The 24571-nt window shown below is 44.4% G+C and overlaps 1 protein-coding gene across 1 annotated transcript in view; it reads right to left on the bottom strand.

Annotated features, from left to right (window-relative positions):
- Window positions 1-24571, bottom strand: part of phactr1 (phosphatase and actin regulator 1) — a 433761-nt gene that overhangs the window by 210660 nt on the left and 198530 nt on the right. The window contains exon 2 of the mRNA XM_080215880.1: window positions 2940-3104. Coding sequence (XP_080072006.1) covers window positions 2940-3104 — 165 coding nt within the window. The remainder of the gene's footprint in view (window positions 1-2939; window positions 3105-24571) is intronic.

Genomic DNA, 24571 nt, shown 5'->3' with positions numbered 1-24571 from the left:
AATACCACCCACAGGCAGTCTGATTATATTGTCAACAGTGTCATCATGTGGTCATGTAGGGTATGGCATCAGAGAACTCAGAAAGCATAAAGGTTTATAATGAAAATGATGCAATATTAAAATCAAATAGAATGGAATGCACATAAATTCTTGAAATTCCTTTACCTTGGAAATGGTTGGCAGCCACAATCATTTCAACAGAAAGGATAAGAATTCGACAGAGATTTGAGCTCTGCCATTTTGGAAAAGGAAAATTTACAAATTACGTCAATCTCAAAATGGCATTACGTTACATCTGAAAAATTGTAAGGGAATCTCAGCAAACAGTTGATTTGATTTGTATCATTCTGAGGCTGCAAGCAGAGTTGTAGAAATAATGAAACATTTAGATTTAAAGCTTAAACTGAAGGAAGTGTAAAATAAATCTTGTTTTGGATTAATCAGGATTAAAACTTTGTTAGGTTTAGAATTAGTTTCTGACAAGCAAGTCAGTACAGAGTTTTTGAATGTTTGCCAAGAAAAACTGATGATGTCATGAAGTCCATTTGAGAAAATTTACTTCGCTCCTTTTGAAACAAGCAGAGAATTAACCCATTCTGTCCCAGGTAGGATGGGTTTTTATGTTTTCAAGTTTGCAGTAGTTTTAAGCTTTTTAGTTTTTAGTTGGACTGCCAGGAGTCGATGTTCAGAATATGAATCATTCACAAAACTGGGACAAGTAATTCAGAACACAAAGCACACCCTGTTGCAAGTTTTTGAATGCGGAAAGCTTGAAAACAGTATTAGATGCCAGATAGGCTCAAAGGGAAAGCCCATTCCTTACACCTAAACTGACAGATTATTACAGTTAAGAGATCAGGGAGTTCTTTAGCTATAGGAGGGATGTCCGAGGTAGATTCTTCACTCAGAAAGTGGTTGGGGTGTGGAATAGACTGCCTGCTGTGATAGTGGAGTTGGACACTTTAGGAACTTTCAAGTGGTTATTGGATAGGCACATGGAGCACACCAGAATGATAGGGAGTGGGATAGCCTGATGTTAGGTTTGGACATAGCTCGGCACAACATTGAGGGCCGAAGGGCCTGTACTGTACTGTACTGTTCTATGTTCTAAGGAAATGATCCAGTAGAATAAATGAACATTGAAGGAATGAACAGAGTAATAAAAAGACATTGTAGAAGAGCTGATAGTGAACAGAGTAGGACAGATCTAAAGATGGGATTCATTTGATGGATACAGAGAACAACGATGGTGATTAAAAAAAAAGCATTTAAAGGGATTCTAAAAAGTAAAATAAAGTTTAGATGGTTGCTATGATTGAAGGGACAAAATTTTTTTTTAGAAAGAGATAAGATAGACACTAATGGATATCTGAAAGCCCACCACACTATTTTCTGAATTTAGTATAGCCAATCCACCTAAGCTGCACTACTTTAGACTGTGGGAGAAAATTTTGTTGACCTAGGACCTACAAAACTGTATCCCTGGGGTGGGAATGGTGATCAACCGCTTCCCCTTAGGGAATAAAAAAGAATCAGATGCAAATTCTTTGCAGATCTGATTCTTTAATTGGATTTGAGGTTTCGGAACCTGGCATCTGCCCACCCACTCAGCTGCAGCAGTATCAAGTGAAGAAACAAAAGATGTGTTTAGAGGAGCTGTATGTGGGAATAGCAGGATCAAGGGGAAACAGAAAACAATGAAGATGAACAAAAGAGATAAACCTAAATCCTGTTGGAGCGAAGAGCAGAACATCATCAAAGTGGGCATTTCTAGAGTATTTCTGCTTGACCTTTATATCATTTTCAGCTTTTATTTCAGATTTCTAGCATCAGCAGCATTTTGTTTTTGCATCCATCATAGAATCCCTACAGTGCAGAAGGAGGCCATTTGACCCATCGAGTCTTCACTGACCATAATCCCACCCAGGCCTATTTCTGTAACCCCACACGTTTAACCCACTAATCCCCTGACACAAGAGTCAATTTAGCACGGCCAATCAACGTAACCCACACATCTTTGGATTGTGGGAGGAAACTGGATCACCTGGAGGAAACCCATGCTGACACAGGGAGAATGTGCAAACTCCACAAAGACAATGACCTGAGGCCGGAATTGAACCCAGGTCCCTGGCGCTGTGAGGCAGCAATGCTGACCACTGCTAATCATAGCTGGAGTCTGGATCATAGACCACAGAGAATAACTGAATACTTTTTAAAGCTTGAGATTTCTAACATGAGCTCAGAGTACTCTTGTAAAAACTGCCAATTAGCTTGTGCCAACTGAAAGAAAGCTCACAACTGGAACCAGATATCAACATTTAGTACTGAATCGAACATCAATGTAAAAACAAACCTTAATAAAAGTCAGCCCTTCTCATGGATGGAAGCAAGGTTTATCTGAGCAGTAAACACAAAATAGGCCACATCTATTCTCGGTTTGAGCTGAATTAGCTGATCTCAACTGGGCCCCAGTAGATCTGCTGTACGTGGCATGGTTGGGAAAGAGAAGAACAGCAGGAGTTCCTGTGCCTGATTCCTGCTGTAGGTCCGTGTGGATGAATATTGAGGGAGTAGCTCATCTCTCATGTCTTCTTTAACTGAATCACTCTGTCAGGACTTACTTTCAATACCCAAAGTCAACAGTTATACACAAATAGGGTAATATGTGCCTCTCAAGTCTGAAATGACATATGATGCACATGGAGTCTGTAAACTCAGTGGGTGGGCATGGGGGGGTGGAGTAGATGGAAATAGGAGGCAGAATAAACACAACGCATCAGATTACATTTTGATAAAGATGTATCAGTTTCCCCAAACCATAATAAGCTTAGAAACACAGAAAGTTTGCTATTCATTAAGTTTGCTATCCATTTTCTCAGTCCAAAAATTATTTGAATTCAGATTCAGAATTGATTTGAGTAATTTGTCGAAATGCCTACCTGCAGATGTCTGTTTAAACTTTTCGCTTTTCTTCTTCCTCCATTTCCATGGTTTAAACAGCCTTCCTAGTGTAGCAAATTTGCTTCTTCTTCTGATAGGTGGTGTGTGAGTACCTGGGACCAGTGACTCAGAACGCATTGCAGCCAGCCTTTCTACTTCTTCAGCTGAATTGAGGAACACAAGAGAAAGTTCAACAACGTGATGACAGAACACTTAGTAAAGCTACTTTCCATCATTCTCATTGTTATTAATGTTTCAAGCGTAAATTATTATTGGGAATTTCCCAATAAAGCTAACAGCCCACAAAATGAGAAACAACTTACCTGCTGGGTTCATTTATACTGTGCCACTCTTTCTAGAAACTATCTGCTCCCTGCTCTTTCCATCTTCTTGTCTCTATGTAAGTGCATTTCTTTTTGAATGTGCTTGAGAGACAGTGTTATTCTTTAAAATGTCATTGCATTTACGTGCTATTGCTTCTTTTCGCTGTAACTTTATCATTGGGTTGCCAAGAGCTGTACATCATAAAAGTTTTACAATAGGCATGAAGTGACAGTCACTGAGAAAGCTGGAATCCTGAGTTAGCAATGACTCCCTAATCAGACATTCATTGTAAAGGATGTATTTTTTAATAGTGAACTGCAAAAGATACAGCATCATGATACCAGCCTCTTCTGCCTTGCAAAGTCTCTGGATCAGCTGCTGCAGGAAATACAAATCTCAATCTATCAAACCTTGTTCTGTAGGGTGGGCTGCTTCAAGAAATCATGCAGGTACGGGTTAATAGAAATGTGTAAATATACCAGAAGTGGTGGTCTTAAGGAGTATCTTGACAGCACTTATACCTCTGCAAAATATGATTGAAATACATTTGAAAAACTTATTTAATTGATTTGCCTTTTAATTTAGCAGATTCTTAGGGGGCAATTTTCTGACCTGTGCCTGGTGCACATCAGGCCAATCCTGCAAAATAGTGTGTGGGTCTAAAAGCCAATTTCATGCCTGACACCAAACTGTTTGCAATCTTTCTTGTGCCTTTCCACAGGCACAAACTGCATCATGTCCAGAAAGGGCGGAGGCTGATTAGCATATTCAAAATAGCATTTAAATATGCATAACCTATTCAACAAAGGATTCTCCTAGCTCCTGGGACCTTTCAGCCCTTGGTGCAAGATGGGTGAGAATCATGATTAGTCTCCACTCATGGAGATGAGGCGTGATGGCCATACCTCAGGAGCTCAGAGGCCATTGATGTCCTGGGTGATCAGTGACGTGGCTGGGTAGTGCCCATCTGGCACTGCCCACCTGACATTATGGCAGTGCCCATCTGACACTAGTTGGGCACTGCCAATGTGCCAGAGCAGTGCCAAGGGTTGGGGCATGAGGAGCATGTCAGGGAACATGAAAGGGGACCAACTGGCTGAGCCCCAGTGTCAGCGATCCATATTAGGGAGGAGGTGGGGAAAGATGCTGCCAATGTGCTAGAGTGGGGGTCCGAATATCCACGGCGGGTGGTGGGAGAGGGTCCCACAATGCATTGTGAGATAGGGGCACTCTTCCAACACAGCACCCAACTGCTTTGCAGCTGGGCTCACTGGCGTGTTTCAGCCCCGCCATTCCCAGAACCAGTATGGAACTCACTGCTCTCCCAAAAGATGTCTAAGTGTGGGACAATTGCGACCCAGCCAATTCTCCAGTTTTCTCACCGCTCCGACTATTAGATATTTTTTGGGAAAGTCACAGCCTTAGCTGTTACAATGCACTGAGCCACAATTCCTCAGTAATAGAGTAGGGGGATTTCCCACTTTATTGTGCCTTGAGAAGATACAACACCCCCAGGCACAGTGACGATGGAACAGAACAGAGACAGGCTCATGTCTCTGGATCATGCTGCCAATCTACAATTTCTGGGACTTCAAGTTCACATAACTGGGCTTGGACCTGTTGGAAACCAAACACCAATACTTTGGTGGTTAAAATCAAGCCATTGCACACATTAATGCACCATCAGGGTTAATGGCATCAGCCTGGTAAACAATTATTTTATCAACATGCACTTGCCACCTATCACATTGAGATGAAATCAAAAATGCATCAAGTGCATCAACATTCAGAAAGTTAAAAGATGTGTTCATGATATCAAGTTGAGGCCATTTGTCAAAATTAGTTGAGAGCTGTTTGAAGGTGTTTACCCATTCTGTAGAAGGTATTCAATCAAAATCATCAAAACATGTTGGGCTAAAAAAATTAAATAAGGACTATTAATGGGCATGGTGACTGAGACTGTCAAGGAATTGGGGGCTTCCTCACACTGTTGGCAAAGTGCTAGCACTGCCACAAAATCCATCTAATTGGGATTTAACTATTCAAATCATCGGCTGTCTTGTGCAGCCAGCAAATAATTTGCTTTCAAAGCCACCTCTGGGAGACCTGGATGGTGGTGGGAATGTTTTAAAATCATCTCACATGGCTTCTCCCTATTTCCCCCCAAAATGGCCACCTTCACTCTAACCATCATGGCTGAAACTGAAGTTCTCAGCTGGCAAATGTTGGAAAATATACATTCTAATATACTACATTTTGAAAGGACAGGTAGAATCATACATTGCAAAAGAGGCCCTTTGGCCCATCAAGTCTGCACCGACATGTGAGAAACACCTGACCTCCCACCTAAGCCCATTCACCAGTACTTGGCCCATAACCTTGGAAGGTATGATGTGCCTCCTGCTCATCCAGGTACTTTTTAAAAGGATGCGAGACAATTCGCCCCTACCACCCTCCCAGGCAGCACATTACAGACCGTCTCCACCTTCTGGGTTAAAAAAAAGTTTTTCATCACATCCCCTCAAATTTCCTGCCACTCACCTTGAACTTGTGTCCCTCGTGACTGACCTTTCAACTGAGGGAATAACTGCTCCTTATTCATTCTGTCCATGCCCCTCATCATCTTGTACACCTCAATCAGGTCGCCACTTAGTCTTCTCTGTTCCGGCAAAAATAACCCAAGCCTATCTCTTCATAACTTAAATGTTTCATCCCAGCAAGCAGCCTGGTGACTAACAAATTTGATTGAATTTTTTGAGGAGGTGACCAGGTGTGTAGATGAGGGTAGTGCAATCGATGTAGTTTATATGGATTTGACAAGGTCCCTGGTCAAACCTTGCCTCTCTAAGTGGAGATGGATGTTCTCCTTCAGAGTTTTCTTTAATAGTTTCCTTATCATTGACATGAAACTCACCAGTCTATAGTTTCCTGGCTTATCTCTACAACCCTTATTAAATAGCAGAATCACATTAGCTTTTCTCTGGTCCTTTGGCACATCCCCCATAGCCAGAACAGAATTAAAAATTTGGGTTAGAGCCCCTGCAATGTCCTCCCATAGCAGCCTTGGTCACAATCCTTTTGGACTTGGAGATTTGTCCACTTTTAAGCCTGCCAACACCTCCAAAACCCTGTCCTTATGTCAGTTTGCTCAAGAACATCGCAGTCTCTCTCCCTGAATTCTTCATTCTGTTGGGTGAAGACAGGTGTGAACTATTCGTTCAACCCTTCTACCAATGTCCTCTGGCTCACATTGCCACAGATTGTTCCCTTGGTCCTAAATGGGCCCAACTCTTTGCTGGTTATCCTCTTCCCATTGACATACTTACAGACTATTTTAGGATTTTCACTACTTCTAGCAGCCAAAGCTTTCTCCTTCATATCCCTCTTTGCTTTCTTAAGCTCCATCCTGCACATTCTGTACTTCACTAACGCGCCTGCTGATTTGTTCCTCTTGTATCTACTAAAAGTCTTTCTTTTCCTTCTAATAGAATAGAGAGGAGGACGAAGCACTGATAATAAAGATGATGAAAGGACACGAGTTAAAAAAGATCTCAGCTCCGAAATTTAGAAGAAAATCTACATGATTATGAGGGGCATGGACAGAGTGGATAGTCAGAAGCTTTTCCCCAGGTGGAAGAGTCAATTACTAGGTCGCATAGGTTTAAGGTGTGAGGGGTAAGTTTTTTTTAACACAGAGAATGGTGGGTGCCTGGAATTTGCTGCTGGGGGAGGTAGTGGAAGCAGATACAACAGTGACCTTTGAGGGGCATCTTGACAAATACATGAATAGGATGGGAATAGAGGGATATGGTCCCTGGAAGAGTAGGGGGTTTTAGTTTAGTTAGACAGCATGATCTGTGAGGGCTTGGAGAACCGAAAGGCCTGTTCCTGCACTGTTATTTTCTTTGTTCTTTGTTATAGAATCAGAATGAGTAGTGGTCAAGAATAACAAGTGGCAAAAAATGTTGGTGGGAGTACGTTATAGGCATTTTCTAACCATAGGGGCAGCGCAGTGGCAAGCACTGCTGCCTCACAGCACTAGGGACCATGGTTTAATTTCGGCCTAGGGTCACTGTCTGTGTGGAGTTTGCACATTCTTCCTGTGTCTGTGTGGGTTTCCTCTGAGAGCTCCAGTCTCTTTCCACATTCCAAAGATGTGTGGGTTAGGTGGATTGGCCATGCTAAATTGCCCCTCAGTGTCAGGGGAATTAAATATGTGGGGTTACAAGGCTAAGGCCCGGGTGCGATTTTTGTCAGTGCAGGCATGATGGGTTGAATGGCTTGTATTCTGCACTATAGGGGTTCTATTCTAATAGTGGTTATACCATTGGAGAAAACATTGAGCAAGGAATAATTGGAGTATGAATCAAAGGCACTGTAATAATCATGGAGATCTTTAATTTTCACATGTATTGGAAAAATTAAGTTGGCAAAATTATTCTGGAAGATGGGTTTGCAGAACATTTTCACAACAGTTACCCAATACACTGTGGAGCCAAGGAATTAAGTTATTTTAGATCCAGTATTGTATAATGAGGCAGAGTTGATTGGTAACCTTACAATAAAAGATCCTACGAGGAAAAAAATCATCATAATACAATTGAATTCCATGGTAAGTTTGAAAATACAGTAAGAAGTCTCACAACACCAGGTTAAAGTCCAACATGTTTATTTAGTAGCACAAGCCACTAGCTTTCAGAGCGCTGCCCCTTCATCAGGTGAGTGGAAGTTCTACTCAAACAGGGAAAATAAAGACACAAACTCAACTTACAAAATAATGGTTGGAACGTGACTCTTTATAGGTCATCAAGTCTTAAAGGTACTGACAATGTGAGTGGAGAGAGGGTTGAGTACAGATTAAAGAGACGTGTATTGTCTCCAGCCAGGACAGTTAGTGAGATTTTGCAAGCCCAGGCAAGTCGTGTAGGTTACAGATAGCGTGACATGAACACTATCTGTTAACCCCAAGATCCCGGTTGAGGCTATCCTTATGTGTGTGGAATTTGGTTATCAGTCTCTGCTCAGTGACTCTGCGTTGTTGTGTCATGAAGGCCGCCTTGGAGAACGCTTACCCGAAGGTCAGCGGCCGGATGCCTGTGACCACTGAAGTGTTCCCCAACAGGAAGAGGACACTTCTGCCTGGTGACTGTTGAACAGTGTTCATTCTTCCGAAGTAGTGTCTGCATAGCATCCCCAATGTACCATGCCTCGGGACATCCTTTCCTGCAGCATATCAGGTAGACAACGTTGGCCGAGTTGCAAATGTATGTACTGTGTACCTGGTGGATGGTGTTCTCATGTGAGATTTTGGCATCCATGTCAATGATCTGGCATGTCTTGCAGAGGTTGCTGTGGCAGGGTTGTGTGGTGTCATGGTCATTGTTCTCCTGAAGGCTGGGTAATTTGCTGTGGATAATGGTCTGTTTGAGGTTGTGCGGTTGTTTGAAGGCATGAAGTGGGGGTGTGGGGATGGCCTTGGCGAAATATTCATCTTCATCAATGACATGTTGAAGGCTTCAGAAAATATATCGTAGCTTCTCTGCTCAGGGCAAGTATTGGACAACAAAGGATACTCTGTCTGCTGTGTACCATGTTTGTCTTCTGAGGAGTTTGGTGCGGTTCTTCACTGTGGCGTGTCAGAACTGTCGATCAATGGGTTGAGCGCCATATCCTGTTCTTATGAAGGCATCTTTCAGCATCTGGCAATGTCCTCCTCATCTGAGCAGATCCCGTATAAACAATGGGCTTGTCCGTAGGGAATGGTTTCTTTAACGTGTTTAGAGTGGAAGCTGGAGAAGTGGAGCATCGTGAGATTATCCGTTTGCTTGTGGTACAGTGAAGTGCTGAGGTGACCATCCTTGATGGAGATGGGCGTGTCCAAGAATGCAACTGATTCCGGAGAGTAGTCCATGGTGAGTCTGATGGTGGGGTGGAACTTGTTGATGTCATCATATAGTTGTTTCAGTGATTGTTCACCATGAGTCCAAAGGAAGAAAATGCCATTGATGTATCTAGGGTATAACATCAGTTGAAGGTCCTGTGTGGTGAAGAGGTTTTGTTTGAGCCTGTGCATGAAGATGTTGGCATATTGAGGTGCGAATTTGGTCCCATGGCTGTTCCGTGTGTCCACATGAAGAACTGGTTGTTGAAGGTGAAGACACTGTGGTCCAGGATGAAGCGGATGAGTTGTAAAATTGCATCTGGAAACTGGCAGTTTCCAGCGTTGAGTACTGAAGCAGTTGCAGTAGTGCCGTCATTGTGGGGGGCGCTGGTGTAGAGTGCTGAGACATCCACTGTGACGAAGAATGCTCCTGGTTCAACTGCTCCATGTGTGCTGAGTTTTTGTAGGAAGTCCATAATGTCACGACAAAAGCTGGGGGTCTTTGTACAATGGGTTTCAGGATGCCCCTGACATAGCTGCAGAGGTTCTCGCACAGGGTCCTATTGCCCGATATGATGGGACGGCCGGGTGTGATTGCCTTGTATACCTTTGGAAGGCGGTAGAGATCTCCAATGTGGGGAATATGTGGGATGAGAGCATGGAGGGTGCTCATCATTCCACGTACTCCCCACATTAGAGATCTCTACTGCCTCCCAAAGATACACAAGACAAACACACATGGCTGTCCCATTGTTTCGGGCAATGGGATCCTGTGTGAGAACCTCTCTGGCTATGTCGAGGGCATCCTGAAACCCATTGTACAAAGAACCCCCAGCTTTTGTTGCAACACTACAGACTTCTTACAGAAACGCAGCACACATGGAGCAGTTGAACCAGGAGCATTCTTCGTCACAATGGATATCTCGGCACTCTCGGCATCCCCCATGATGATGGCATTGCTGCAACTGCCTCAGTATTCAACGCCGACAACTGCCAGTTTCCAGATACAATTTTACAACTTTGACATGATCAGGAATAGTCAGCATGGATTTGTCAAGGGCAGGTCGTGCCTTACGAGCCTAGTTGAGTTCTTCGATAATGTGACTGAACACATTGACGAAGGAAGTGCCGTGGACGTGGTGTACATGGACTTCAGCAAGGCGTTTGATAAGGTCTCCCATGCAAGACTTCTTGAGAAGGTGAGAGGGCATGGGATCCAAGGGCCTTTGGCCTTGTGGATCCAGAACTGGCTTGCCTGCAGAAGGCAGAGAGTGGTTGTGGATGGGTCTTTTTCTGAATGGAGGTCAGTCACCAGTGGAGTGCCCCAGGGATCTGTTCTAGGACCCTTGCTGTTTGTCATTTTCATAAATGACCTGGATGAGGAAGTGGAGGGATGGGTAAGTAAGTTCGCTGATGACACGAAGGTCAGTGGTGTTGTGGATGGTCTGGAAGGATGTCAAAAGTTGCAGCAGGACATAAATAGGATGCAGGACTGGGCGGAGAAGTGGCAGATGGACTTCAACGTGGATAAATGTGTAGTCGTCCATTTTGGCAGAACCAACGGGATGAACGAGTACACTATCAAGGGCAGGAGTCTTAGTAGTGTTGAAGAGCAGAAGGGTCTTGGGGTCCGGGTCCACAGGACTCTTAAATCGGCCTCGCAGGTGGAGGAGGTGGTCAAGAAGGCGTATGGTGTACTGGCCTTCATTAATCGAGGGATTGAGTTTAGGAGTCGGGAGGTAATGCTGCAACTTTATAAGACCCTTGTCAGGCCTCATTTGGAGTACTGTGCGCAGTTCTGGTCGCCTCACTATAGGAAAGACGTAGAAGCTATTGAAAGGGTACAGAGGAGATTTACAAGGATGTTGCCTGGACTGGGAGGCATGCCTTATGAAGTTAGCTTGAGGGAGCTGGGTCTCTTTTCCCTGGAGAGACGAAGGTTGAGAGGCGACCTGATAGAAGTTTATAAAATGTTGAGAGGAATAGATCGGGTGGATTCTCAGGCTATTTCCCCGGGTTGAAATGGTATCTACGAGAGGACACAGATTTAAGGTGCGGGGAGGAAAGTACAGAAGTGATGTTAGGGGTAAGTTTTTCACTCAGAGGGTGGTGAGTGAATGGAATCGGCTGCCGTCAGTGGTGGTGGAGGCGAACTCGCTGGGGTCTTTTAAAAGACTTCTGGATGAGTATATGGGGTTTTATGGGATTGGGGGTTATAGATAGGTCTATAGATTGGTAGGTATTGATGTGATCAGCGCAACTCGTGGGCCGAAGGGCCTGTTTGTGCTGTAGTGTTCTATGTTCTATGTTCTAACTCATCCGCTTCATCCTGGACCACAATGTGTCTTCATCTTCAACAACCAGTTCTTCATCCAGACACATGGAACAGCCATGGGGACCAAATTTATACCTCAATATGCCAACATCTTCATGTACAGGTTCAAACAAGACCTCTTCACCACACAGGACCTTCAACCAATGCTATACCCTAGATACATCGATGACATTTTCTTCCTTTGGGCTCATGGTGAACAATCACTGAAACAACTATATGATGACATCAACAAGTTCCATCCCACCATCAGACTCACCATGGACTACTGTCCGGAATTGGTTGCATTCTTGGGCACACACATTTCCATCTAGGATGGTCACCTCAGCACATCACTGTACCGCAAGCCCATGGATAACCTCACGATGCTCCACTTCTCCAGCTTCCATCCTAAACATGTCAAAGAAACCATCCCCTATGGACAAGCCCACCGTATACACAGGATTTGCTTAGATCACGAGGATTGCGACAGATATCTCCAGACACGGAAAGATGCCCTCACAAGAACAGGGTATGGTGCTCAACTCATCGATCAACAGTTCTGACATGCCACAGTGAAAAACTGCACTGCTCAGAAGACAAACAAGGGGCACGGCAGACAGAGTACCCTTCATCGTCCAGTACTTCCCGGAATGGAGAAGCTATGACATCTTCTCTGAAGCCTTCAACATGTCATTGATGAAGACGAATATCTCGCCAAAGCCATCCCTACACCTCCACTTCTTGCCTTCAAACAACCACACAACCTCAAACAGACCATTGTCTGCAGCAAACTACCCAGCCTTCAGGAGAATAGTGACCACAACACCACACAACCCTGCCATAGCAACCTCTGCAAGACGTGCCAGATCATTGACATGGATGCCATCATCTCACATGAGAACACCATCCACCCAGGTACATGGTGCATACACTTGCAACTTGGCCAATGTTATCCACCTGATACGCTGCAGGGAAAGAAGATCCGAGGCATGGTACATTGGGAAGACCATGCTACAACAACAGATGAATGAACACCGCTTGACAATCACCAGGCAAGAATGTTCTCTTTCTGTTCGGGAACACTTCAACGGTCACGGGCATTTGGCCTCTGATCTTTGGGTAAGCGTACTCCAAGGCAGCCTTCATGACAAGTAACAACTCAAAGTCGCTGAGCAGAGACTGATAGCCAAGTTCCACACACAAGGATGGCCTGAACCGGGATCTTAGGTTCACGTTACACTATCTGGAACCCGCACGACTTGCCTGGGCTTGCAAAATCTCACTAACTGTCCTGTCTGGAGACAATACACATCTCTTTAACCTGTACGTAACCCTCTACCAACTCACATTGTCTGTAGCTTTAAGACTGTAAAAACTCACATTCCAACCATTATTTTGTAAATTGAGTTTGTATCTTTTTATGCCCTGTTAGTAAGTAGAACTTCCACTCACCTGATGAAGGGGCAGCGCTCCTGAAGTTAGTGGCTTGTGCTACCAAATAAACCTGTTGGATTTTAACCTGGTGTTGTGAGACTTCTTACTGTGTTTACACCAGTCCAAGGCCAGCATTTCCACATCAAGTTTGAAAATGATCGATTTGAGCCAAAAACAAAATCCTTAAGTTTAATCAAAGTTTAATCAAATGTGGGTATGAAAGGAGATACAATTAAAGTGTTTTAGCTAAATCGATTAAAAGGGATGGTAAATAAATAGTGGGAAACATTTAAATAAAGAATTCAAAATGTTCAACAATAATACATTCCATTTGAAAAAAACCTCAACAAGAAAGGTCCATCTGTGGTTTACCAGGAATGTTAAGGAGAGTAGTATTAAGTTGTGAAGTAGTCATAAATTGTGAAAAGAACAGAGGAACTACAAATAGAGTAAAGTTTATTTATAAGTCATAAATAAGGCTTACATTAACACGGCAATGAAGTTACTGTGAAATTCCCCTAGTCACTACATTCCTGTGCCTGTTTGGGTCAATGCACCTAACCAGCTCATCTTTCAGTCTGTGGGAGGAAACCGGAGCACCGAGAGGAAACCCACACAAACACATGGAAAACATGCAAACAGTGACCCAAGGCTGAAATCAAACCCAGGTCCCTGGCACTGTGCCACCCATATATCTATGGATACAGATAGGTTATTTGACTGGGCACAGATCTGGCAAATAAAGCATAATGTGGGAAAACGTAAGATCATGCATTTTTGCAGGAAAAATAAAAGGCATATTATCTATATGCTGAGAGATTACAGACCTCAGAGATGTGGAAGGATCTGGATGTCCAAGTGCATGAACTGCAATAGGTTACTATGCAGGTACAGCAAGGAATTAAGAAAGCTTAAAGAATGTTTTTATTTATTGCAAGAGAAATTAAATACAAAAGTAGGGAGGTCATGCTTCAGCTATACAGGGCATTGGTGAAACCACATTTGGAGGATTGTGTACAGTATTGGTCTCCTTATGTAAGGAAATATGTAAATGCGTTAGAAATAGTTTAGATAAGGTTTACTAGATTAAGATCTGGAATGGGTGGCTTGTTTTATGAGGAAAGCTAGATAAGCTAAGCTTGTATCCACTAGAGTGTAGAAGACTGAGAGTCAACTTGATCGAAACATATAGGGGGCGATCTTACAAAAAACATTCTAAATGCTAAACAAGTGTGAAATGGGAGAAATTTGCACCATTATTTTGGGCAACTTAAAAATCAAATCTTACTTCACTCTGTCAAAAAGTGGCTAAACCTGTTTTGCACTAGCAGGGGTAAAAGGCAGGACCTAGCTCACCTGAAAGCCAGCATGGTGGCACAGCGGTTAGCATTGCTGTCTCACAGGTTCAGTGACCTGGGTTCAATTCTTGGTTTGGGTCACTGTCTGTGTGGAGTGTGCACGTTCTCCCCGCATCTGCATGGGTTTCTTCTGGGTGCTCCGGTTTTCTCTCACAGTCCAAAGATGTGCAGCTTAGGATGATTGGCTGTGCTCAATTGCCCCTTAGTGTCCCAAGATGTGTAGATTACAGGGATTAGCAGGGTAAATATGTGGGGTTACAGGGATAGAGCATAGATGGGATTGTGGTCGGTGCAGACTCGAATGGCCTCCTTCTGCACTGCATAGTTTCAATGCGTTTCTATGATAGCAGCAGATGGAGCAACACTGGTGAGTTTCCGCTCCCTGGACCTAGAATACCTGCTTCTAAAATGCTACCCATATTACCTTTCATGGGAGTTCACCTCCATTATCCTGGTGGCAGTTTAATCCCACTCCATGCAGACATGAAGACTGCGCTGCGTGAGTTATAGACCACGAAAAATAGCCTTGAGACAAAACATCCCGAGGCCTTGCTCATCATGGCTGGGGATTTCAATCAGACCAAGCTCAAGAATGTACTACCAAGTTACCACCAACATGTCTCCTGTTGCACCAGAGGCAGCATCCTAGATCACTGCTACACAAATACCAAACATGCTTACTGCTATATCGCCCGCCCGCACTTTGGCAAATCAGACCAGAATGTTGTGCTCCTACTCCCAACTTACAAGCAAAAACTAAGCGGAAGAATCCGTCAAAAAAAGTTGTGCAATGTTGCTCTGAGGAATTGGCTGATCTCCTACGGGACTGCTTGGAGTCAGTGGACTGGTTAGTATTTAAAAACTCTGTGGTTGGCCTGAATTAGTACGCCACTACAGTAACTGACTTTGTTAGTGAGCATGTAGAAGACTGTGCGCCAAAGAAGCAAATCCACATTTCCCAACAGGAAACCATGGGTGAACAGGGGTATCCACCCCTGAAGTCTAGGTCTGAGGGTTCAAGTCAGGCGACCCTGACCTATACAAGAAAGCCAGATACGATCGAAGGAGATCCATCAAAGATGCCAATAGACAGTACCGGACCAAGCTAGAGTCCCAGGCTAGCCACACAGACCCCCACCTACTATGGCATGGTCTGCAAGATATAACAGGCTACTAAATGAAGGCATGTACAATCGCCAGCTCCAACGCACCCCTCCTTGATGAGCTCAATGCATCTTACGCCGGTTTTGAGCAAGAGTTCAGCGAGAGCATGCCCTCCACCCTGGAAGCCTTGAGTGAACCTGTATCTGAGGTCACCATTGCAGGTGTCAGAGCAGCCTTATCGAAGGTCAACTAATGGGAAGCAACTGGCCCAGATGGGGTACCCAGATGAGCACTAAGATGCTGTGCAGATCAGCTGACAGGGGTATTCGAGATATCTTCAACCTCTCTTTACAACAATTTGAGGTCCCTACCTGTTTCATCCCAGTACCAAAGAAAAGCCAAGCAGCATGTCTTAGTGACTATCGTCCAGTGGCTCTGACATCCATCATTATGAAGTGCTTCAAAAGGCTAGTCATGGTACGAATCAGTTCCAGCCTCCCAGACTACCTCGATCCACTACAGTTCATCTACCGCTGCAACAGGGCCATAGCAGATTCCATCTCTATTGCCCTGCACTCAACCCTAGAACACCTAGATAACAAGGACACCTTCCCTATTAATTGGCCAGAGCTCAGCCCTCCACACCATCATTCCTATGAAACTCATCTCCAAACTCCATGGCCTAGCCTTCAGCTCCTCCCTCTGTGATTGGATCCTCAACTTCCTAATCCACCGACCATAATCAGTAAGGAAAGGCAGCACAATAGCACGGTTGCTTCACAGCTCCAGGGACGTAGGTTCGATTCCCGGCTTGGGTCACTGTCAGTGTGGAAATTGCACATTCTCCTCGTGTCTGTGTGGACACGAGGTGCTCTGGTTTCCTCCCACAGTCCAAAGATGTGCAGGTTAGGTTGATTGGCCATGTTAAATTGACTGTAGATGCATAGGTTAGAGAGGATTAGTGGGTAAAATATGTACGGATTGGGGTCGGTGCAGACTCGATGGGCTGAAGGGCCTCTTTCTGTACTGTAGGATTTCTATGATTCTATGACTCGAAAACCCTGTCCCTGATTATCTTCATCACTGTGCCCCACAAGGCTGTGTTCTCAGCCCCCTACTATGCTCCTTACACACCTATGACTGTGCGGCCAAATTTCCCTCCAACTCGATTTTCAAGTTTGCTGACGACACTACTGTAGTGGGTCTGATCTCAAAAATGATGAGGCAGAGTACAGGAATGAGATAGAGAACCTGGTGAACATCGTCCACTCCATCATGCAACAATAATCTCTCCCTCAACGTCAACAAAATGAAGGAGATTGTTCAACTTAAGGAACCATAGGGGAAAGCATCCCGCTGTTTATATCAAAGGGGACAAAATAGAAAAGGTCGAGAGCTTCAAGTTTTTAGGTGTCCAGATCATACCGTGGGCGGCATGGTAGCACAGTGGTTAGCACTGCTGCTTCACAGCTCCAGGGACCTGGGTTTGATTCTGGCTCGGGTCACTGTCTGTGTGGAGTTTGCACGTTCTCCTCGTGTCTGCGTGGGTTTCCTCCAGGTGCTCCGGTTTCCTCCCACAGTCCAAAGATGTGCGGGTTAGGTTGATTGGCCATGCTGAAATAGCCCCTTAGTGTCCTGGGATGCATAGGTTAGAGAGATTAGCGGGTAAAATATATGGGGATAGGGCCTGGTTGGGATTGTGGTCAGTGCAGAGTTGGTGGGCTGAAGGGCCTCTTTCTGCACTGTAGGGTTCTATGAAATCACCAACAACCTGTTCTAGTCCCCCCAGTGCCGACAGTATAGTTAAGAAAGCCCACCAACGCCTTTATTTTCTCAGAAATCTAAGGAAATTTGGCATGTCCGCTACAACTCTCACCAATTTTTACAGATGCACCATAGAAAGCATTCTTTCTGATTGTATCACAGCTTGGTATGGCTCCTGCTCTGCCCAAGACCTACAAAAGGTTGTGAATATGGCCCAATCTATCATGTGAACCAGTTTCCCATTCATTAACTCTATCGATACTTCCCACTGCCTCAGCAAAGCAGCCAGCATAATTAAGGATCCCCCACATCCTGGGCATTCTCTCTTCCACCTTCTTCCGTTGGAAAAAACGATACAAATGTTGGAGGTCATCTACCAACCGATTCAAGAACAGCTTCTTCCCTGCTGCTGAGAGATTTTTGAACTAGAGAGACTTTTTGAACTAGAGAGACTTTTGGACAAGAGGGTATAGTCTCAAGATAAGGGGCAGTTTAGAATGGAGTTGAGGAGGAACTTCTTCACTCAAAGGGTGGTGAATCTCTGGAGTTCTCTGCCTGTTGAAGTGGTGGAGGCTACCACACTAAATATATTTAAGTCACGAGTAGATAGGTTTTTGACAGACAAGGGAATTAAGGGTTATGGGGAGAAAGCGGGAAAGTGGAACTGATCCACTTCAGATCAGCCATAATCTTATTGAATGGCGGGGCAGGCTTGAAGGGCTGGATGGCCTACTCCTGTTCCTATTTCTTATGTTCTTATGAATGGACTTACCTTCCTTAAGTTGATCTTTCTCTACCCCCTAACTATGACTGTAACACTACATTCTGCTCTCTCTCGTTTCTTTCTCTATGAACAGTATGCTTTGTCTGTATTGCACACAAGAAACAATACTTTTCACTGCATACTAATACATATGCCAACAATAAATCAAATTAAATCAACTTTCCCACAAGGAGCTGTTCCCAGTCAACTTTGGCCAAATCCTACGTATTTTAATAATATCTGCCCTCTCCCCAGTCCAAAACTGTCTTTTGCAGGCCATCTTTCTCCTTGTCCAGAGCGAACTTGTCCCATACTATGTTGTGGTTGCCATCACTAAAATGTTTCCCCATGTTCACATTGAACACTTGTCCAGCTTTGTTCCCCAAACCAGATCCACCACTGCATGATTCCTCATTGGGCCTTTTATATATTGATGTAAAAAAACTCCCCTGAATACATTTCAATATCTCCACCTCCTTTAAACCCTTCACACCATCACTATCCCAACTTATGTTGGGGAAACTGAAACTCCGGAGCATAGTTACCCAATTATTACTCTTGCGTACCTCAGTGAACTGACTACATCGATTTCCTCCTGACTCTTTGGATGCTATGGTACACTCCCAGTAATGTGACTGCCCCCTTTATATTCTTAAATTCTACCCATAAAGCCTTGTTTGAAAACCCTTCCAAGATATCATCTCTTCTTATTGCAGTAATTTACTTCTTAATTAAGGTGCTGTGCCACCTCCCTTTTTACAACTTTGTCTCCCCTAAAGATCCTATACCCGGAATGTTGAGTTGCCAGTCCTGCCCTTCCCTCGACCATGTACCTGTGATAGCAACAATATCATACTTCCTTGTGTTAATCAGTCTTATCTATTACACTCCAAGCATTAACGTAAAGACCATCCAGCCTGGCCTTACTCTCTCGACAGCAGAACTCACTGTAACTTGTTACCTTTACTATAGCATGAAGTTCTCTATTTTGCTAATATTCTGTGTCCCCTCTTCCTGCCAGATGAGTTTAAACTCCTCCCAACAGCACTTGCAAGAGGAAACATTCTTTCCACATCCACCTTGCCAGGATTGTTCAAGATCTTATACATGTCAATCAAGTCGCTCCTCTTCTAAACTCCAGTGTCTCCTGTCCCTCATAAGAGGACCCACTCATGCCAATTATCAACTCAGTAAACCTTTTCTGAACTGCCTTTAGCGCATTGGCATCCAAATGCATTTACAGACCAAACCATTTCTTCAACCAAAGAGTGGTGAGCCTGTGGAATTCATTATCACAGGAAGTAGTTGACACCAAAATATTGAATGTATTCAAGATGCAGCTAGATATAGCACATGGGGCAAACGAGATCAAAGGTTATGGGGAGAAAGCCGGATTAGGCTATTGAGTTGGACAATCAGTCATGAACATGATGAATGGCGGAGCAGGCTTGAAGGGCCAAATGGCCTCCTCGTGCTCCTATCTTCTATGTTTCTATGATTTAAAATGATTTGCAAAAGAAGCAAATGTGAAATAGGAAAATACATTTTCACACAACAGGTGTTTTGGGTCTGGAATGCACTGATTGGAAATATGGTAGAAGCAGGTTCAATTGAGGCATTCAAGGCCATTATCACAGAATCCTACAGTACAGAAGGAGGCTATTTGCTCCATTGAGTCTGCACTGACCACAATCCCACCCAGACCCTACCCCCATATCCCTACACATTTACCCGCTAATCCTGCAAACCTACGCATCTCAGGACTCTAAAGGGTCATTTTTAGCATGACCAATTAACCTAACCCGCACATCTTCGGACTGTGGGAGGAAACCCACGCAGACATGAGGAGAACAATGCAAGCTCCTCACAGACAGTGACCCAAGCCGGGAATCGAACCCAGGTCCCTGGAGCTGTGAAGCAGCACTGCTAACCACTGTACTACTGTGCCACCCACTCTGAGCTATACCTTTCAGTAATACTTTCAAGGATTAGATGATTATTTGAATAGAAATAATGTGCAGGGTTATCACAGAATACTGCAGTGCAAAAGAGGCCTTTCAGCCAACTGAGGCTGCACCGATGCATGAAAGATCCTGATCTGCCCATTTAATCCCACTTGCCAGCACTTAGCCCATAACCTTGGCGTGACAAATACTCATCCAGGTACTTTTCCTCAAATCCCCTGTGAACATCCCACTCTTCACTTTTACCACCTCAATGAGGACGCCCCCTCAGTCTTCTCTGCTCCAGGGAAAACAACTCAAGCCTATCCAACCTCTCTTTATAACTTAAATGTTCCATCCCAGGCAACATCCTGGTGAATCTGCTCTGCATGCCTTCCAGTGCGATCACAGCCTTCCTATAATGAGGCAACCAGAACTGCGCACAGTACTCCAGCTGTGGCCTCATCGGAGCTCTATACAACTCCATCATGACCCCTCTGCCTCTGTAATCTATATCCAGACTGATAAAGGCGAGTTTGCCATATGCCTTTTTCACCACTCTATTAGCTTGCCTTTCCACCTTCAGAGATCTGTAGGCAGACACGTCAAGGTCCCTTTGTTCTTCAGAACTTCCCAGTGTCAGACCTTTCACAGTATATTTCCTTGTTAAATTGCTCCTTCCAGAATGTATCATCTCTCACTTTTCAGGGTTAAATTACATCTGGCACTTATCCACCTACTTGACCATCTCGTCTATATCTTCCTGTAACCTAAGGCACCCAAGCTCACTGTTAACCCGCCAGCCAATTTTGTGTCATTGGCAAACTTACTGATCCTAGCCCCCTCCACCCCTGACATTGTCACCTATGTCATTTATATAAATGACAAACAAGAGGGGGCCCAGCATGGATCCCTGTAGTACGCCACTGATCACTGGCCTCCAGTCATGAAGCAGCTGTCTGTCATCATCCTCTGTCTCCTATTGCTATGCCAATTATGAATCCACCTTATCAGATTACCCTGTATCCCATGTGCATTTGCCTTCTTAATAAGTCTCCCTCCCATGTGGGGCTTTGTCAAAGGCTTTGCTGAAATCCATGTAAATTATATCCATGTACGATACCCTCATCTACACACTTGGTTACATGCTGAAAGAATTCAATCAAATTTGTTAGGCATGACTCCCTCTGACAAAACCATGCTGACTATCCATGATCACACCTCGCCTCTTCAAACGGAAATAGATTATCTCCTTCAGAATCTTCTCCAATAGTTTCCCAACCACAGATGTGAGACTCATTGGTCTGCAGTTCCCTGGCTTATCACTACAATTTTTCTTAAACAGTGGGACCAGATTAGCTGTTCTCCAGTCCTCTGACACCTCCCCAGTGGCCAAAGAGGAGTTAAAAATTTGGATCAGAGCCCCTGCAATTTCCTCTCTCATCTCCCTCAGCAGCCTGGACACAATTCATCCAGAACTGAAGATTTGTCCACTTTTAAGCCCACCAATACCTCCAGTACCTTGTCACTCCCTATGACAATTTGCTCCAGAACCTCTCAGTCTCTCTCCCTGATTTCCCTGGGTAAATGCAGGACAGTGTCACTAATTCTCAGAGATCTGGTGCAGCCATGAGGGTTTGAATGGCCTCCTTCTGCACAGCAATGATTCTGTGAATGGTAACTACCATTGCATCCACTATTTCTCAAGTCACCTCCTTCAATCATCTGGGATGCAACTTATCTGGTCCAAGGGATTTCTCAACCTTCAATTTAATTAATCTTTTGAGTATTACTCTTCATTAATGGAGATTTTAAGGCGCAATGGGTGTTGTGAACCACAAGTTGTGGGTCCTATCCCTGGACTTGATAATCAAGAAAGGTGCGTTTGCAGTGTGGCATTTACAAGTGTGGGAAAAGGCTCGTGGCTTGCTGAGAAGCGATGCCCCTCGAGTATAAGCCTCTAGTGACAGGTTAGTGACCTGTTCCAGAAAAACTAGCTATAGAAACAGATGAAAGTATGCTCTGTGTAGGTGTGAGAAGAGAAACAAAACAAACTTCTTCATTAATACTAGTTTCTTTCAGTTCCTCATTTTCAATAGTTCCTTAGTTTTCTCACGTATCATCCTCCATGCAGAAAGACACAAAACAATTATTTAGTTTTTCCACCATTTCCCCATTCTACATTACAAGTTATCCTGTTTCCATCTGTAATGGATCCCACTCTGCTATTATTTTCATACCAAAATAAACTTTTACAGTCCACTTTAGATATTGCTCATTAGCTTGCATTCATATTCACTTTTTCCTTCATCAGTTTCTTGACCACCCTTGGTAACCCTGTCTGGAGGAGTCTTCAATTGCTCACAGTGGTCTGTGGGATTGTCATTCTTGGCTGTTCCTGATTTCAGCCCTGCTGGTGATGGGATAGTTGCACTTAATGTGTAGCTTTTAGATGTAACACTGCATTGTATAGACCTTGCTTGTTCTGACTACATGTGAGAATAAGGAATTAAGCGTGCGAATTGTTCACTTAGTGATGCTGTCAGATCTAGGACAGTGAGTAGAAGGTATTCGTATAATCAATATTTCACTGCATTACAATTGGCTTACCAATACATTTTAGATGATTATCTGTAATGACCTCTCTAGGCACACCAAATAGACTGAAAATAACCCTTAAGAATGTCTGCCACTGATGTGCTTGACATATTGTGCAACTGTCAAATAATTGGGTACGTGGTAAAGTTGCCAATGATGATGAAGTCAATGCCATGGACATGAAAAAAGGTCAGATGTGATTCTGGACCTCCCAAGGATTGGTCAGAACTTCATATGGAATCAATGATTTTTTGTGCTGACTTGGCAAATGCCCTTAATGTGCTTCACGCTGCTTGATGTCAACTGGCTGGGAAATAGGAGACAGAGGGTAGTTGTGGAGGGGACCTTGTCGGGCTGGAGGCAGTGACCAGTGGTGTGCCGCAGGGCTCAGTACTGGGACCTCTCCTCTTTGTAGTCTACATAAATGACTTGGAAGAGGGCGTAGGTGGTGTGATCAGCAAGTTTGCTGATGACACCAAGATGGCAGGGTTGGCGGGTACGGAACTGGATTGTCAGGTGATACAACAGGATATAGATAGGTTGGTGCAGTGGGCAGATAGGTGGCAGATGGCATTTCATCCTGACAAATGCGAGGTGATGCATTTTGGACGGAATAATACAGAGAGGAGCTATGTGATAAAAGGTAGGCCGATTAGGAGTATAGACATACAGAGGGACCTGGGAGTGCAGGTTCACAAATCCATGAAGGTTGCGTCACAAGTGGAGAAGGTTGTTCGGAAGGCTTATGGGATGTTAGCCTTTATAGGAAGGGGCATAGAGTATAAAAGCTGCCGTCTAATGCTTCAGTTGTACAGAACGTTGGTTAGACCGCATTTGGAGTACTGCGTCCAGTTCTGGTCACCTTACTACCAGAAGGACGTGGAGTCTCTGGAAAGGGTGCAGAGGAGGTTTACCAGGATGTTGCCTGGCATGGGGGGACTGGGTTACGAGGAGAGGTTGAAGAAACTGGGACTATTCTCCTTGGAAAGACGGAGATTGAGAGGGGACATGATAGAAGTATATAAGATACTGAAGGGAATAGATAGAGTTAATAGTGAGAGACTGCTCCCTAGACTGGGTACGAACACGAGAGGTCATGATTTAAGGGTGAGGGGGGAGAGGTATAATTTGGAGGTGAGAAGAAGGTTCTTTACGCAGAGAGTTGTGGGGGTCTGGAACGCGCTACCAAGTAGGGTGGTGGAGGCAGGAACGTTGGACTCGTTTAAGATGCAGTTAGATAGGCACATGAGTGAAACGAGAATGGAGGGATATGGTAGGGGCTATTAAATAGGGTTAAACCTCGGGAGACACCGAAAAGGCAGGCTGTAAGATTAATATTTTTGTCTTTATTCCACAGGTGGAGGTCCACCTCGTGTCAAACGAGGGGCATGCACACAGCGGGTCGTGCGTGGGCTGCTCTTGGAGGTTCCAGGAGTGGCCTAGTACTTCATGTTGGTGTGTGTGCTTGATCGTGGACCGGTAGACGGGTGCCGCAACAGCTCAGTGACTAGCACTGCTGGCTGTGCAGACACATGGATTTGGGCCTGTGTCTGTGGGAGTTTGCGCATTCTCCCTGTGGTTGCGTGGGTTTCCTCCGGGTGCTCCGGTTTCCTCCCACACCCCAAAGATGTGCTCTTAGGCTAATCGGTTTTTACCAAATTGACACTATTTCTTCCCTGAATCTGACTGAGTAGGGTTCCATTCGTAGACACGCAGGGTAGAATAGGTGTAGGGTGATGCGGCGGCGCGGGCTCGTTGGGCCGAAGGGCCTGTTTCTCGTGCTGGGTTGTTCTTTGTTCAGTGTCATTGTTCATAGCCAACCAATAGGCTCTCGTGAGTTTTCTCATTCAAACTACGTCATGTGTGAGTGAAGTTGTTGAAGAATATCAGGTTGCAAAGAGTCATTTTCTCTCACCCAGAAATGCCTTGCTGATCATGCTTATAAGGCCAAAATGGTCTCAAGTTCGCCAACATGCTGAGTTGAATCAGACCATCCTTCAATTATGGTTTTCCACAGTTTCTGTAATGCAGAACCTTTCATTGTTCTGTCTTGTAGCTGCTGGCATCTGCATTGTGCAAAATGTATCAGATCAGTTGATGAGCTTGAATCTGCCGCAAGCATAATTTACAGCTCCCTTGAAATGCCAA

The sequence above is a fragment of the Carcharhinus amblyrhynchos genome, chromosome 2, assembly GCF_965287045.1.
Source record: "Carcharhinus amblyrhynchos chromosome 2, sCarAmb.v2.hapA, whole genome shotgun sequence".
NCBI lineage: Eukaryota > Metazoa > Chordata > Chondrichthyes > Carcharhiniformes > Carcharhinidae > Carcharhinus > Carcharhinus amblyrhynchos.
The sequence above is the reverse complement of the archived record's forward strand: the minus strand, read 5'-3'. Positions and strand labels throughout refer to the sequence as shown.